The following is a 16268-nucleotide window of genomic DNA, read 5'->3' as shown; positions in this document are numbered from 1 at the left end:
GTACGTGCCATGTGCCTTTTCGTTCTGTATACGGTTCGATTCGGCTACTATACTTCCCCCACCATTTCCATTCCGGAGCCAGTGTTGCCAGACTTGATTTTTTCAGCTTTTCATTAGATTTGCAAAAAAATATTCCTAAAAAGAAAAACTATGTATGAGCAAAAAAAATCGCCTAGAAATCAATAAAATTCCAACAGTAGAAGAATATCAAACAGAAATAGTTTGTTCATCAGTAACAATTTGTTCCATCATAGATCAGTATCAGATATCGATATTTAAGTACCATAGAAGCCAATATAACGTACCATGTAGACGGATGTATAGAAAATCTTTATAAGTTAAAAAAACTAGGAGTGGGTAATGCCAGGGACGTAACCGCGGTGTTGACGTAGGACTAAACTTGGGCATATCATATGACATTCATGGATAATTTGAGCCAATGCACTTTTTGAATGAATGTTTACTGGAAATTTCATGTCGAATGAGATTGCCACATTCACTGATTTTCTAGGACTTGCAAAAACCTTCGGGTTTGTAGATTAATTTGATAAACATTTGCTTATATGAATCACTGGTAAATGTATACAAGAATTGACAGGCGCAAACTCAATTCAAGTTATTAAATGGAACTTTCTAATTCAATTCTTTCTCCTTTATGTTTTCATCCTAAAAAGAACGGTTTGTAGATAACTATGTTTGGTGATACCAGACGAGAATCCTTGCTAACGATTCTAACCTTGCCCGAATTCGCTTCTACTGCGTACATACACGAACATTCCCCTTTTGCAGCTCACATCGAATGAGCATTGTATGTCGGAATGCGATCTCTTTTATAAACTTCTTAGTGCAGATGGTAGTCCATCCCTTTGTGCGACAAATGAAAATATTTTCATCATTCGTTTTGGCGTGGCATTCGCTTAGTAGCAGGGTTGCCACATTCACTAATGTTCTAGAAAGATTTGCATTGTAGATTAATTCGATAAACATTGGTTTATATGTGTCATTGATAAAGTACAGCAGACTTGACAGGCGCAAACTCAATGCAAGTTATTAAATGGAACTTTCTAATTCAATTCTTTCTCCTTTATGTTTTCATCCTAAAAAGAACGGTTTGTAGATAACTATGTTTGGTGATACCAGACGAGAATCCTTGCTAACGATTCGAACCTTGCCCGAATTCGCTTCTACTGCGTACATACACGAACATTCCCCTTTCGCAGCTCACATCGAATGAGCATTGTATGTCGGAATGCGATCTCTTTTATAAACTTCTTAGTGCAGATGGTAGTCCATCCCTTTGTGCGACAAATGAAAATATTTTCATCATTCGTTTTGGCGTGGCATTCGCTTAGTAGCAGGGTTGCCACATTCACTAATGTTCTAGAAAGATTTGCATTGTAGATTAATTCGATAAACATTGGTTTATATGTGTCATTGATAAAGTACAGCAGACTTGACAGGCGCAAACTCAATGCAAGTTATTAAATGGAACTTTCTAATTCAATTCTTTCTCCATTATGTTTTCATCCTAAAAAGAACGGTTTGTAGATAACTATGTTTGGTGATACCAGACGAGAATCCTTGCTAACGATTCGAACCTTGCCCGAATTCGCTTCTGCTGCGTACATACACGAACATTCCCCTTTCGCAGCTCACATCGAATGAGCATTGTATGTCGGAATGCGATCTCTTTTATAAACTTCTTAGTGCAGATGGTAGTCCATCCCTTTGTGCGACAAATGAAAATATTTTCATCATTCTTTTTGGCGTGGCATTCGCTTAGTAGCAGGGTTTCCACATTCACTAATGTTCTAGAAAGATTTGCAAAAACCACCATTCAAAGCACGGCTAATTAATGCTTTTACAAAATCATTTCTATCAAAATTTACGGTAAAATCTACGGAATCTACTACACAATTGTTTTAATTATTTCCCAACACATCGCGCAAAAATCTGTTCCGTACAGCACAGCGCAAATAATTGACGTTGGAAAACAAATCGGCAACTTCAGCTGCCAAACACTTAGAAACGATCGAAGCATTTTTCCGTTAATATCACTTTTCTGACTCAAATTGTTGTAGGTATTTTATTGCTTCCGTCCAATTGGTCAGTTTATTGGTTTTATCGCACATTTTTCGGATATTATTATAGAAAATAACTAACCCGATAAGAGGGAAGTTATTTTCCAAAGCACGAAATGGAAATTTCAATTGTAATTCTTCTGAGAACGATTTTGTGGTCCTAATAAGGACCGTTTGTTGTGAATATCATTTCGCCGTTTCCCGCTCGGCATGATGATTATTCGCTTGGCATGGATAGCGCACAGATTGGTATTTTCCAACAAACTAACCAGGCAGGCCTCGCTGGCTTCTTAAAGGGCCATTACGGCTGAGCTCCGGAAGAGTAGGTTTTGAAATTCTGTGCAATCTCACGGACCAGGCACTGGAAGAGCAGCTTGCGAATTAGTAACTCTGTCCACTTCTGAGAGCAATGAATTTCACGCAGGGCGACGACTGTTCTTGGTTGGCAGCGATAAGGCAGTAGCTATGATTTGGTTGGTGGTCAAAATGCAGCTTCTCGTTGAGCAGCACACGTACGTGTGTTCTGCTCTGTGGCTTACACACGTCTGGCTTTAAGAAAAACTGTGACACCCATATTTATAGGTTTTAGCATTAATGTTGATTCGCATTAAAAGTAGTTTTTGAACTTTTTAAACAAGTTTTACATAGCAAACAAGGTATCAATAGCAAGCGTTGAACGTTTTCCTTTCGATTTATGAAACAAAATTAGTAATTCCTTTAGTAGGAGAAAAGTTATTAGAGTTCAAAGTGTACGTAACGCATCCGTTTTGAAAATTTTGAAATGACACCCAGTATAGTAAAGAAAGACGTAAGTCCTACGTCAAAAAAACCCGTTTGTTTTTCGATTTACTTTTTCTTTCTTTCTTTTTCAGGAGAATCAATTTCCGGGCAATCGTTTTCCAGGGAAAATGCTACCATGTCAGCATTAGTCCGGATAAAGCAGATTTCGGCAATCCCAAGCTACTAAAACAGTGGCAACAGTGAACTTCGTGTTCGCGCTATTTCCCCTTCAAACCAACACATCACGAGTAAGCATATAGATAGCAAAATGGTAATCTACCTAGGCGGCGGCGACTGAGAATGTGTGTGCATCAGTATAAAAGCGCTACTCAATGGGCCGAATTGCAACATTCGGTATTGGAATCTCGCTGCTGCAGGTGTGCTGCGCTAGCCTACTAAGCTATTACCTACAACAACCAAGAAGATGACTGGCCGTGGCAAAGGAGGCAAAGGGCTCGGCAAGGGAGGCGCTAAGCGGCACCGCAAGGTGCTTCGTGACAATATCCAGGGCATCACCAAACCCGCCATTCGTCGTCTGGCTCGACGTGGAGGAGTGAAGCGAATCTCCGGTTTGATATACGAGGAAACCCGTGGTGTGCTGAAGATTTTTCTGGAAAACGTTATCCGGGACGCTGTGACGTACACTGAACATGCCAAACGGAAGACCGTCACTGCGATGGATGTCGTCTATGCGCTTAAACGCCAGGGACGCACATTGTACGGTTTTGGTGGTTAAGCCCTACCACGACGTTCACGACAACACAAAAGGCCCTTTTCAGGGCCACCAAATGTTTAGAAAAAAGAATTAGTTTGAAATGTATCCTTCATATTTTCATTCATGTTGCAGGGGCGTACTGTTTAGTGTGCGATTTTGATTGATATGCGAGAGACCAGTGTTACGACAACGCGCTCAGTCGCTGGGTTTCCCTTTTTTTTTTTTTTTCATATACGCATTTCCTTTTTCTTTCTCCTGAGCTTGCGTATCATGGGACAAAACTGCTCGTTTCTCGATAGCAACGAACCGCCGACCGACTCTTTTTTTCGCGCGCGCGTTTTAGCTTACCACGCTTTCACCTACCTGTCTACCTATGAATTTGCGTACCTTTAACTGGTCTGAATGATAAAAGTAAAGTTGATGGCTGGTGAGTTAGTACTGTATCAATCAGGAAGCAATTACAACACACACACACACACACACACACACACACACACACACACACACACAGGAAGAGAGAGATTGAGCAACCGTAAAAAAAGTCCAGCTTGTGATCTGTGTCGGGGGACAATCGTTCCCATCGATGCGTGCGCTGAATGAAGCACCTGGGTGTGATGGTCGACGCGTGCGGTTTATCAGCTCACAGCCATGTCGACGACTATGTATGCGAGAAGTCTGCTACACAACGATGTAGCGAGTTGATCAGTACATACTAAATAATAGAATTTTGAGTTAGCCAAAGCAATTCGAAATAACACTGATGATTAGAGCACTAAAATCCAAATCCGCAACTAAAATGTTGGATTTTTTTCGAGGTATTTCTCTCTGTCTGTCTCTGCCGTCGAAACAAGAAAGCATTTCGCGAGCGCGTTGTACGGTTCTACGAGCAACACAAGAATCTCGGCGAAAAGTGCACGGTACAATATTTCAAAGGGGAAAACGTTGCGCCATCGACTGTTTACAACACCTTTCGACGCTGCAATCTCAATGCCGCTTGCCGGTTGATAAAAATTATTTTGGGTAAATATTTTGTTTTGCACGAAGCAAGTTACTTCCCTCGCAAAAAAAGCAAAAAAAAAAAGAAAAAACACACAATCGTTCCCGAATACCCATTCGATTCCATTTGTACCCTAAAAAGCACAACCCGCTTCACAATTTGCTTCAGTGTTGCCCAATCGCAGATTTCTTCCGGATTTCGTTTTGAGAGCCACGAATTGCAAACAAGTGGACTGGTAGAAGATCACGAAATGTATTAGCAAAGTTGACATAGACGCCGTACTACGCGCCTGTTCCGACATCAAACGGAAGCTTCGCCGAACAGCATCCAATTACGGATCGGTTTGAAATGTTCACTAATTTTTGGCCAACAATGGAGAACGTATCTTCTAATTTCAATCAAATCGTTTGTCTTTTTTTTTTTTTGACAGGTTGAGAAAAAAAAATCCAAAATTTGTGTTGCCACCCGTTAACTTTTTGTGTTTTAGTAATTTTAATAACGAAAGTTTTCAGCAAAGGACCAGCCGACCGAAACGTTTTCCGCAGGTCGCCAAATTACGAGCACTTCCGCTCGAGCAAATATGTACAAAAATGAAATAATTTTATATAGAGAGAAGTTTTCTTTCGATTGGATAGCACCGAAAAGGTTTTCCAATTGCTAGAAGGTTCAAATTAACCTATTTTCCACAATTCAATTTGCACGTGCCGCCATAGTCGGATACATGATTTGATAATATTCGGCCATACGCTTAACACAGAATGTTCAGCGGGTGTTAGTTTGGACGGTGCGGACAGTGCAGTAAATTGAATGCAAACTTCCAGTGTACTTTTCACAAGCAGTAATTCAATTTTGGTTGATTTAAAACAACAGTCCGTAAAATTTTACCGGCACCGATCGAATAGTAACTTTCAACCGTCATCTACGCGTTCCCAAACAGAGCCGATGAATACGATCCTAAACAACAGACACCGGACCCCCGGTTATCATATTCGCAGACTTGCATCATCGTGCATCCATCAACTCGTCGTCTACAACTGTGTGTGGAAGAAAACCAAACCAAACGAACGCGCAATGGCTGAAACTGCTATCGACGTTGCTGCCACGGCCCCTGCCGTCGTCGCCTCTCCGCCAGCTGCCAAAGCACCACCGAAGCAGGCGGCCAAGGCTAGCAAGAGTGACGCCAAGAAACCGAAAAAATCTTCAACCCATCCACCAGTGAGTGAGATGGTTCTGGCTGCCATCCGGACCCTGAAGGAACGGAGCGGATCATCACTGCAGGCGATCAAAAAGTACATCGCCGTCAACTACATGTGTGACGTCGCCAGGCTGGCTCCGTTTATCCGGAAGGCTTTGAAAACGGGTGTCGAGAAGGGAAACATCACCCAGACCAAGGGTACCGGTGCTTCCGGATCGTTTAAGGTGACGGTCGAAGCAAAGAAACCGGCTGGCGATAAGAAACCACCATCGGGTGCAGCGAAAAAACCGAAGAAATCGGCTACTAAATCCGGGGAGAAGAAAAATCCGCCGGCTGGTGGTGGTGAGAAGACCAGCAAGCCCAAGGCGGCGATCGCGGCCGCTAAGAAATCGGCTACGAAGAAAGCGAAAGCTGCTGCCCCTGCAAAGGCGGTAACGGCTGCCACTAAACAGAAAGCCACCAAACCATCGAAGGCTGCAGCGAACAAGCCGAAGGCACCTAAGCCAAAGAAGGCCGCCACCGCCCCGAAGAAGGTCACCGCCGGCAAGAAGTAAATTCCCGACAACGTGCGCGTCCTCCCAAAACAACAGTCCTTTTCAGGACTAACAAAATTGTAAAGAATTGATTGATGCTTATTTTCCGTCAATGCTCCGTTCCCCCCATGAGTTTTCTAGCTTGAGCAGCACACCCGCATTCAACTGGCCCGCCGATTGGCAAGATAAATCAGTCGTTAGTTTGATTAAACAAATCACTATAGTAAATAGGCGCGGTTTCTTGCTCAGATAAACGTACGTACAGGTAAATTAATAGCAGGCCGTGGTTTTCTGTTGCCTTAACAAACAAACAAACAAACAGAGCAAGTATAATATTACTCTGATTAGCAAACAACGCGCTTATTTTGGCTATAATAAAACAGAGAAAAATTGGCTGGCACAATAAACAAACGAACGAACGATAATTACCGATTTTTTAGCCTAAATTGGCGAACGTATTGTATTGATCGATCAACTTTGAGATTACAAATTGTGTTGGGTACGGTTTCTACGAAGATCAAAAGTTTGAAGACTGGGAAGTTTATTGTATTAACAAGTATGATCCAGAAGTGTGTTCTTTTTGCGGCAGAATTTTCTCACACGCTGGGGGTCGGTCATATAATGGGCTGTTTTAAACTGAATAGAATAGACGACAAAAAGACCGTTTTCCGTCTTAACGAAAAACAGTCAACTAGCGCGGTAAGGGGAAAGACTACTTCCACAAACTACAGCAAAACACATTTGATTAGAAAAATGGACAGAGAAAAAAATGACAACCTTTTTAGCTCTAATGAAACAAACAAACAACAACAACTAATGTTTATATAAACTATGTGTACATTTCAATTCAACTCTTTACCAGAACGTGTTTTGGTGGCCCTGAAAAGGGCCGATGACGATGGTGTGTGACATCCGGCGGCGGGGCGGGCGACGATTTACTTCGAGCTGGTATACTTGGTAACGGCCTTGGTACCTTCCGATACGGCATGTTTGGCCAGCTCGCCCGGTAACAGCAAACGAACGGCGGTCTGTACCTCGCGGGAGGTGATCGTCGACCGTCGGTTGTAATGGGCCAGACGAGATGCTTCGTTAGCAATACGCTCGAAGATGTCGTTCACGAAGCTATTCATGATGCTCATCGCCTTCGACGAGACACCGGTGTCCGGATGGACCTGCTTCAGCACCTTGTAGATGTAGATAGCGTAGCTTTCCTTGCGGCGTTGCTTTCGCTTCTTCTTCTCTCCTCCTCCTGCTTTTGTGGCGATGTTCTTCTGTGCCTTGCCACCGCCGCCGCCGGATTTTTTCACAGCCTTTCCGCTGGCTTTCGGTGCCATAGTAACGACGTGGTTGTGCTGCTGTTAACGCTCTCGATGCGAACTGCGCTGACTGATTGGTAGCAAAAATCACTACATATCGCTTATATACGATCGTGTAGCGAGACGAAGGTTCGTCCTTTTTTGTGTTTAGCGCGTTTCGTTCGTTCGCTACTCCGCCCCTTTGGCGAACGATGTGCAATGAAGCGAATGCATAACAAGGGGTGCTGTGTGCGCGAGTGGCATCAGTGTTACTCGTATTGTCTACGTGACTACACACGAACGCGCACAGCGATAAACCTACGACAATGTCTGCACGCGGTAAAGGAGGAAAAGTGAAGGGAAAGCCAAAATCCCGCTCAGTTCGTGCCGGTCTCCAGTTCCCTGTTGGCCGAATTCACCGTCTGCTGAGGAAGGGAAATTATGCTGAACGTGTCGGTGCCGGAGCACCCGTCTACTTGGCAGCTGTAATGGAATATCTTGCCGCCGAAGTACTGGAGCTGGCAGGAAACGCTGCCCGCGATAACAAAAAGACCAGAATCATCCCCCGTCATCTGCAGCTGGCCATTCGAAATGACGAAGAGCTGAACAAACTGCTCTCCGGTGTGACCATTGCCCAGGGTGGCGTGTTGCCTAACATACAGGCCGTACTGCTGCCGAAGAAGACTGAAAAGAGGGCCTCCGCAGCAACTTAAATCCCGCTTCGCCCGAGCTGAAAAAAAAAACGCCCTTTTCAGGGCGACTATTTTCTTCTGATAAAAAGAGTTAATTTGATTTTCACTCCGATAATCATCAACGTACATTTCTGTGAGCATTGCACAAGTTTTTTTTTGCAATGCTCGTCAGACGCTTAATAATAGTTTCCCTCATATCATGGCATTGACGATTTCACCCAATCTCTCAAAAGTTCACTCATCGATTTGGTGCTAAATCACAAATCGGCCGCGCAAGATTTCCCTCAATGGGTCTTGTTTTTCACACGCTACTACTGTCGATCGGTACGAGGTGGTGCTGCTGGCAAAAAATCCCCCCATCGGCGTGCTTTCTAACAAACACACACAGCCACCCGCCTGAGCATTTTTGGAGGGAAACGGAAAATTTCTGCTAATAATTCTTAGTAAAATATGATTGGTTGTGGTCCTGAAAAGGACCGTTTGTTGCTGTTTCGTTCTGGGGGGTGATGGGCACACACCAAATTTAGGCCCGCTCCCCACGGATCCGGCGAGCCAGTTGGATGTCTTTCGGCATGATGGTCACTCGCTTGGCATGGATAGCGCACAGATTGGTATCCTCGAACAAACCAACCAGGTAAGCCTCGCTGGCTTCTTGAAGGGCCATGACGGCTGAGCTCTGGAAGCGCAGATCGGTTTTGAAGTCCTGCGCGATCTCACGAACCAGACGCTGGAAGGGCAGCTTGCGGATTAGTAGCTCTGTCGACTTCTGATAGCGACGAATTTCTCGCAGCGCGACAGTTCCTGGTCTGTAGCGATGGGGCTTCTTAACGCCACCCGTAGCTGGGGCACTTTTACGGGCAGCCTTCGTTGCCAACTGTTTGCGGGGAGCTTTCCCTCCGGTGGACTTGCGGGCGGTCTGTTTCGTACGGGCCATGGCGCGAAAATGCTGCTCTACTACTGCTACCACTGTGGTGCTGTTCAAACGACGAATGATGACCAAAACAGACCGACCGATTTTTTTTATAGTCGCGAATAAACACTACTATATCGCCTGTCTCGCTCGTGTACGTGCCATGTGCCTTTTCGTTCTGTATACGGTTCGATTCGGCTACTATACTTCCCCCACCATTTCCATTCCGGAGCCAGTGTTGCCAGACTTGATTTTTTCAGCTTTTCATTAGATTTGCAAAAAAATATTCCTAAAAAGAAAAACTATGTATGAGCAAAAAAAATCGCCTAGAAATCAATAAAATTCCAACAGTAGAAGAATATCAAACAGAAATAGTTTGTTCATCAGTAACAATTTGTTCCATCATAGATCAGTATCAGATATCGATATTTAAGTACCATAGAAGCCAATATAACGTACCATGTAGACGGATGTATAGAAAATCTTTATAAGTTAAAAAAAAAACCCGTTTGTTTTTCGATTTACTTTTTCTTTCTTTCTTTTTCAGGAGAATCAATTTCCGGGCAATCGTTTTCCAGGGAAAATGCTACCATGTCAGCATTAGTCCGGATAAAGCAGATTTCGGCAATCCCAAGCTACTAAAACAGTGGCAACAGTGAACTTCGTGTTCGCGCTATTTCCCCTTCAAACCAACACATCACGAGTAAGCATATAGATAGCAAAATGGTAATCTACCTAGGCGGCGGCGACTGAGAATGTGTGTGCATCAGTATAAAAGCGCTACTCAATGGGCCGAATTGCAACATTCGGTATTGGAATCTCGCTGCTGCAGGTGTGCTGCGCTAGCCTACTAAGCTATTACCTACAACAACCAAGAAGATGACTGGCCGTGGCAAAGGAGGCAAAGGGCTCGGCAAGGGAGGCGCTAAGCGGCACCGCAAGGTGCTTCGTGACAATATCCAGGGCATCACCAAACCCGCCATTCGTCGTCTGGCTCGACGTGGAGGAGTGAAGCGAATCTCCGGTTTGATATACGAGGAAACCCGTGGTGTGCTGAAGATTTTTCTGGAAAACGTTATCCGGGACGCTGTGACGTACACTGAACATGCCAAACGGAAGACCGTCACTGCGATGGATGTCGTCTATGCGCTTAAACGCCAGGGACGCACATTGTACGGTTTTGGTGGTTAAGCCCTACCACGACGTTCACGACAACACAAAAGGCCCTTTTCAGGGCCACCAAATGTTTAGAAAAAAGAATTAGTTTGAAATGTATCCTTCATATTTTCATTCATGTTGCAGGGGCGTACTGTTTAGTGTGCGATTTTGATTGATATGCGAGAGACCAGTGTTACGACAACGCGCTCAGTCGCTGGGTTTCCCTTTTTTTTTTTTTTTCATATACGCATTTCCTTTTTCTTTCTCCTGAGCTTGCGTATCATGGGACAAAACTGCTCGTTTCTCGATAGCAACGAACCGCCGACCGACTCTTTTTTTCGCGCGCGCGTTTTAGCTTACCACGCTTTCACCTACCTGTCTACCTATGAATTTGCGTACCTTTAACTGGTCTGAATGATAAAAGTAAAGTTGATGGCTGGTGAGTTAGTACTGTATCAATCAGGAAGCAATTACAACACACACACACACACACACACAGGAAGAGAGAGATTGAGCAACCGTAAAAAAAGTCCAGCTTGTGATCTGTGTCGGGGGACAATCGTTCCCATCGATGCGTGCGCTGAATGAAGCACCTGGGTGTGATGGTCGACGCGTGCGGTTTATCAGCTCACAGCCATGTCGACGACTATGTATGCGAGAAGTCTGCTACACAACGATGTAGCGAGTTGATCAGTACATACTAAATAATAGAATTTTGAGTTAGCCAAAGCAATTCGAAATAACACTGATGATTAGAGCACTAAAATCCAAATCCGCAACTAAAATGTTGGATTTTTTTCGAGGTATTTCTCTCTGTCTGTCTCTGCCGTCGAAACAAGAAAGCATTTCGCGAGCGCGTTGTACGGTTCTACGAGCAACACAAGAATCTCGGCGAAAAGTGCACGGTACAATATTTCAAAGGGGAAAACGTTGCGCCATCGACTGTTTACAACACCTTTCGACGCTGCAATCTCAATGCCGCTTGCCGGTTGATAAAAATTATTTTGGGTAAATATTTTGTTTTGCACGAAGCAAGTTACTTCCCTCGCAAAAAAAGCAAAAAAAAAAAAAGAAAAAACACACAATCGTTCCCGAATACCCATTCGATTCCATTTGTACCCTAAAAAGCACAACCCGCTTCACAATTTGCTTCAGTGTTGCCCAATCGCAGATTTCTTCCGGATTTCGTTTTGAGAGCCACGAATTGCAAACAAGTGGACTGGTAGAAGATCACGAAATGTATTAGCAAAGTTGACATAGACGCCGTACTACGCGCCTGTTCCGACATCAAACGGAAGCTTCGCCGAACAGCATCCAATTACGGATCGGTTTGAAATGTTCACTAATTTTTGGCCAACAATGGAGAACGTATCTTCTAATTTCAATCAAATCGTTTGTCTTTTTTTTTTTTTTTGACAGGTTGAGAAAAAAAAATCCAAAATTTGTGTTGCCACCCGTTAACTTTTTGTGTTTTAGTAATTTTAATAACGAAAGTTTTCAGCAAAGGACCAGCCGACCGAAACGTTTTCCGCAGGTCGCCAAATTACGAGCACTTCCGCTCGAGCAAATATGTACAAAAATGAAATAATTTTATATAGAGAGAAGTTTTCTTTCGATTGGATAGCACCGAAAAGGTTTTCCAATTGCTAGAAGGTTCAAATTAACCTATTTTCCACAATTCAATTTGCACGTGCCGCCATAGTCGGATACATGATTTGATAATATTCGGCCATACGCTTAACACAGAATGTTCAGCGGGTGTTAGTTTGGACGGTGCGGACAGTGCAGTAAATTGAATGCAAACTTCCAGTGTACTTTTCACAAGCAGTAATTCAATTTTGGTTGATTTAAAACAACAGTCCGTAAAATTTTACCGGCACCGATCGAATAGTAACTTTCAACCGTCATCTACGCGTTCCCAAACAGAGCCGATGAATACGATCCTAAACAACAGACACCGGACCCCCGGTTATCATATTCGCAGACTTGCATCATCGTGCATCCATCAACTCGTCGTCTACAACTGTGTGTGGAAGAAAACCAAACCAAACGAACGCGCAATGGCTGAAACTGCTATCGACGTTGCTGCCACGGCCCCTGCCGTCGTCGCCTCTCCGCCAGCTGCCAAAGCACCACCGAAGCAGGCGGCCAAGGCTAGCAAGAGTGACGCCAAGAAACCGAAAAAATCTTCAACCCATCCACCAGTGAGTGAGATGGTTCTGGCTGCCATCCGGACCCTGAAGGAACGGAGCGGATCATCACTGCAGGCGATCAAAAAGTACATCGCCGTCAACTACATGTGTGACGTCGCCAGGCTGGCTCCGTTTATCCGGAAGGCTTTGAAAACGGGTGTCGAGAAGGGAAACATCACCCAGACCAAGGGTACCGGTGCTTCCGGATCGTTTAAGGTGACGGTCGAAGCAAAGAAACCGGCTGGCGATAAGAAACCACCATCGGGTGCAGCGAAAAAACCGAAGAAATCGGCTACTAAATCCGGGGAGAAGAAAAATCCGCCGGCTGGTGGTGGTGAGAAGACCAGCAAGCCCAAGGCGGCGATCGCGGCCGCTAAGAAATCGGCTACGAAGAAAGCGAAAGCTGCTGCCCCTGCAAAGGCGGTAACGGCTGCCACTAAACAGAAAGCCACCAAACCATCGAAGGCTGCAGCGAACAAGCCGAAGGCACCTAAGCCAAAGAAGGCCGCCACCGCCCCGAAGAAGGTCACCGCCGGCAAGAAGTAAATTCCCGACAACGTGCGCGTCCTCCCAAAACAACAGTCCTTTTCAGGACTAACAAAATTGTAAAGAATTGATTGATGCTTATTTTCCGTCAATGCTCCGTTCCCCCCATGAGTTTTCTAGCTTGAGCAGCACACCCGCATTCAACTGGCCCGCCGATTGGCAAGATAAATCAGTCGTTAGTTTGATTAAACAAATCACTATAGTAAATAGGCGCGGTTTCTTGCTCAGATAAACGTACGTACAGGTAAATTAATAGCAGGCCGTGGTTTTCTGTTGCCTTAACAAACAAACAAACAAACAGAGCAAGTATAATATTACTCTGATTAGCAAACAACGCGCTTATTTTGGCTATAATAAAACAGAGAAAAATTGGCTGGCACAATAAACAAACGAACGAACGATAATTACCGATTTTTTAGCCTAAATTGGCGAACGTATTGTATTGATCGATCAACTTTGAGATTACAAATTGTGTTGGGTACGGTTTCTACGAAGATCAAAAGTTTGAAGACTGGGAAGTTTATTGTATTAACAAGTATGATCCAGAAGTGTGTTCTTTTTGCGGCAGAATTTTCTCACACGCTGGGGGTCGGTCATATAATGGGCTGTTTTAAACTGAATAGAATAGACGACAAAAAGACCGTTTTCCGTCTTAACGAAAAACAGTCAACTAGCGCGGTAAGGGGAAAGACTACTTCCACAAACTACAGCAAAACACATTTGATTAGAAAAATGGACAGAGAAAAAAATGACAACCTTTTTAGCTCTAATGAAACAAACAAACAACAACAACTAATGTTTATATAAACTATGTGTACATTTCAATTCAACTCTTTACCAGAACGTGTTTTGGTGGCCCTGAAAAGGGCCGATGACGATGGTGTGTGACATCCGGCGGCGGGGCGGGCGACGATTTACTTCGAGCTGGTATACTTGGTAACGGCCTTGGTACCTTCCGATACGGCATGTTTGGCCAGCTCGCCCGGTAACAGCAAACGAACGGCGGTCTGTACCTCGCGGGAGGTGATCGTCGACCGTCGGTTGTAATGGGCCAGACGAGATGCTTCGTTAGCAATACGCTCGAAGATGTCGTTCACGAAGCTATTCATGATGCTCATCGCCTTCGACGAGACACCGGTGTCCGGATGGACCTGCTTCAGCACCTTGTAGATGTAGATAGCGTAGCTTTCCTTGCGGCGTTGCTTTCGCTTCTTCTTCTCTCCTCCTCCTGCTTTTGTGGCGATGTTCTTCTGTGCCTTGCCACCGCCGCCGCCGGATTTTTTCACAGCCTTTCCGCTGGCTTTCGGTGCCATAGTAACGACGTGGTTGTGCTGCTGTTAACGCTCTCGATGCGAACTGCGCTGACTGATTGGTAGCAAAAATCACTACATATCGCTTATATACGATCGTGTAGCGAGACGAAGGTTCGTCCTTTTGTCGTGACTAACGACTTACCTTTCAATATAGGGGCCCCTTTTCAAAATTTCGGAAGAAAAATGATGTAAGATTTTGAACGCTTATATCTTTTGTTGTACTGAATGGATTTAATCAATTTCTTCGGCATTTTGTCGAAAATATTTGTACCAATGTTGTATTAAATTTTGGAATATGTAGGATATTCATTATCAACGGAAAAATAGTGTTTTGAAAAATCTTTCGAAAACGTCTCGGAAAAGTGAAAATTTTCAGCCCATCCCGCACAGAGCCGTCAAAATGGTGCAGCAAATGAACAATAAAATAATGAAAAGTTTATATAAAGGTCCACTACATGTTTGTTCCTATGATTATTCGTATTGGGTTGCTTGACGAGAGCAGTTGGTGGGGGAAAGCCGGGATATTAATTTTGGTTAAGCCATTAGAAGTCGGACGGAAAGGAAAGGCTCATGCACGCCACGAGAACGAGCGAGAAAGCGATAGTAGTGCATATTAGCGAAAGCGTTACGTACATTTTGAACGTTAATAACTTTTCTTCTACTAAACGGATTGCCAATCTTGTTTCATAAATCGGAAGGAAAACGTTCAACGCTTGCTACCGATACGTTGTTTGCTATATAAAATTTGTTTAAATAGTTCAAAAACTACTTTAAATGAGAATCAACATTAATGATAAAACCTATAAATAGGGGTGTCGCAGTTTTTCTCAAAACCAGACGTGTGTAAGACGCAGTGCATAACAGACGTGCGTGGTCGTGAGAAGCTGCATCGGACGACCAATCAAATCAGCTACCATCGGAGAGAAGCAGAAAAACGTTGGTGGAGGTGGTGGCGGTGAGAAGGCCAAAAAGCCAAAGGCTAAGAAACGCAGTCACTGAAAAAGCGGTAGTAACTGCCACTAAAAATGCCACCAAAACATCGAAGACTGCAAAGCGTACTCATTCGGTGTGAGCTGCGAAAGGGGAAAGATCGTATGGATGTACGCAGTAAAAACAATCGTCGGCAAGGTTTGAATTGTTTTAAAAGATTCCCGTCTTGTATCAACATAGTTATCCACAAACCGTCCTTATTAGGACGAATGCAAAATGGAAAAAGAATTTAATTAGAAAGTTTCTTTTATTAACTAGTATTAAGTTTGCGCTTGGTAATTCTGTACTTTTACCAGTGAATCATAAGAAAATGTTTTTCCAATCTACAAACCCGAAGGTTTTTGCAAATCCTTCCAAGAAAATCAGTGAATGTGGCAACTAAGCGAAAGCTACACCAAAACGAATGATGAAAATATTTTCATTTATCGAACAAAAGGACGTCCTTCCATCTGCATTGTAAAGTCAATAAAAAGGAACACCATGATGAAAACCGTGCTCATTCGGTGTGAGCTGCGAAAGGGGAAAGATCGTACGGATGTACGCAGTAAAAACAATCGTCGGCAAGGTTTGAATTGTTTTAAAAGATTCCCGTCTTGAATCAACATAGTTATCCACAAACCGTCCTTATTAGGACAAAGGCAAAATGGAAAAAGAATTTAATTAGAAAGTTTCTTTTATTAACTAGTATTAAGTTTGCGCTTGGTAATTCTGTACTTTTACCAGTGAATCATAAGAAAATGTTTTTCCAATCTACAAACCCGAAGGTTTTTGCAAATCCTTCCAAGAAAATCAGTGAATGTGGCAACTCTGCCACTAAGCGAAAGCTACACCAAAACGAATGATGAAAATATTTTCATTTATCGAACAAAAG

General features: G+C 43.7%; 8 protein-coding genes across 8 annotated transcripts; 5 read left to right on the top strand and 3 right to left on the bottom strand.

The window, feature by feature from the left end:
• The first annotated feature begins 3285 nt into the window (after positions 1 to 3285).
• On the top strand, positions 3286 to 3597 carry LOC131694685 (histone H4-like). Its single transcript, XM_058983165.1, has one exon. The coding sequence runs from the start codon at positions 3286 to 3288 to the stop codon at positions 3595 to 3597; it is 312 nt and encodes a 103-aa protein (XP_058839148.1).
• Positions 3598 to 5644: 2047 nt separating this feature from the next.
• Positions 5645 to 6490, top strand: LOC131694684 (histone H1A, sperm-like). Its single transcript, XM_058983164.1, has 2 exons — positions 5645 to 6241; positions 6443 to 6490. Exons 1-2 carry the CDS (start codon positions 5645 to 5647, stop codon positions 6488 to 6490), a joined length of 645 nt encoding a protein of 214 aa, XP_058839147.1.
• Positions 6491 to 7206: 716 nt separating this feature from the next.
• Positions 7207 to 7635, bottom strand: LOC131694649 (histone H2B-like). Its single transcript, XM_058983129.1, has one exon. The coding sequence runs from the start codon at positions 7633 to 7635 to the stop codon at positions 7237 to 7239; it is 399 nt and encodes a 132-aa protein (XP_058839112.1). The 3' UTR covers positions 7207 to 7236.
• Positions 7636 to 7922: 287 nt separating this feature from the next.
• LOC131694683 (histone H2A-like) lies at positions 7923 to 8309 on the top strand. Its single transcript, XM_058983163.1, has one exon. The coding sequence runs from the start codon at positions 7923 to 7925 to the stop codon at positions 8307 to 8309; it is 387 nt and encodes a 128-aa protein (XP_058839146.1).
• Positions 8310 to 8811: 502 nt separating this feature from the next.
• On the bottom strand, positions 8812 to 9222 carry LOC131694648 (histone H3). Its single transcript, XM_058983128.1, has one exon. The coding sequence runs from the start codon at positions 9220 to 9222 to the stop codon at positions 8812 to 8814; it is 411 nt and encodes a 136-aa protein (XP_058839111.1).
• A 607-nt stretch (positions 9223 to 9829) lies between these two features.
• Positions 9830 to 10389, top strand: LOC131694629 (histone H4-like). The gene has a single exon (XM_058983108.1). It carries the CDS (start codon positions 10078 to 10080, stop codon positions 10387 to 10389), a length of 312 nt encoding a protein of 103 aa, XP_058839091.1. The 5' UTR covers positions 9830 to 10077.
• A 2027-nt stretch (positions 10390 to 12416) lies between these two features.
• Positions 12417 to 13262, top strand: LOC131694682 (histone H1A, sperm-like). Its single transcript, XM_058983161.1, has 2 exons — positions 12417 to 13013; positions 13215 to 13262. The coding sequence occupies exons 1-2, from the start codon at positions 12417 to 12419 to the stop codon at positions 13260 to 13262; spliced, it is 645 nt and encodes a 214-aa protein (XP_058839144.1).
• Positions 13263 to 13978: 716 nt separating this feature from the next.
• LOC131694627 (histone H2B-like) lies at positions 13979 to 14407 on the bottom strand. Its single transcript, XM_058983106.1, has one exon. It carries the CDS (start codon positions 14405 to 14407, stop codon positions 14009 to 14011), a length of 399 nt encoding a protein of 132 aa, XP_058839089.1. The 3' UTR covers positions 13979 to 14008.
• Positions 14408 to 16268: the final 1861 nt, after the last annotated feature.

Source organism: Topomyia yanbarensis, unplaced genomic scaffold (genome assembly GCF_030247195.1).
Source record: "Topomyia yanbarensis strain Yona2022 unplaced genomic scaffold, ASM3024719v1 HiC_scaffold_12, whole genome shotgun sequence".
In the NCBI taxonomy this organism is placed as follows: Eukaryota; Metazoa; Arthropoda; class Insecta; order Diptera; family Culicidae; genus Topomyia; species Topomyia yanbarensis.
Note: the sequence above shows the minus strand (reverse complement) of the source record. Positions and strands in the feature narration are given on the sequence as shown.

Excerpts from the sequence above, each read along its gene's own strand:
- LOC131694649 (XM_058983129.1), bottom strand. The coding sequence starts at position 7,635 with ATGGCACCGAAAGCCAGCGGAAAGGCTGTGAAAAAATCCGGCGGCGGC.
- LOC131694627 (XM_058983106.1), bottom strand. The coding sequence starts at position 14,407 with ATGGCACCGAAAGCCAGCGGAAAGGCTGTGAAAAAATCCGGCGGCGGC.
- LOC131694629 (XM_058983108.1), top strand. The coding sequence starts at position 10,078 with ATGACTGGCCGTGGCAAAGGAGGCAAAGGGCTCGGCAAGGGAGGCGCT.
- LOC131694683 (XM_058983163.1), top strand. The coding sequence starts at position 7,923 with ATGTCTGCACGCGGTAAAGGAGGAAAAGTGAAGGGAAAGCCAAAATCC.
- LOC131694684 (XM_058983164.1), top strand. The coding sequence starts at position 5,645 with ATGGCTGAAACTGCTATCGACGTTGCTGCCACGGCCCCTGCCGTCGTC. Across the intron at positions 6,242-6,442 it reads AAGCCACCAAACCATCGAAG|CTTGAGCAGCACACCCGCAT; the intron begins GCTGCAGCGAAC and ends TGAGTTTTCTAG.
- LOC131694648 (XM_058983128.1), bottom strand. The coding sequence starts at position 9,222 with ATGGCCCGTACGAAACAGACCGCCCGCAAGTCCACCGGAGGGAAAGCT.
- LOC131694685 (XM_058983165.1), top strand. The coding sequence starts at position 3,286 with ATGACTGGCCGTGGCAAAGGAGGCAAAGGGCTCGGCAAGGGAGGCGCT.
- LOC131694682 (XM_058983161.1), top strand. The coding sequence starts at position 12,417 with ATGGCTGAAACTGCTATCGACGTTGCTGCCACGGCCCCTGCCGTCGTC. Across the intron at positions 13,014-13,214 it reads AAGCCACCAAACCATCGAAG|CTTGAGCAGCACACCCGCAT; the intron begins GCTGCAGCGAAC and ends TGAGTTTTCTAG.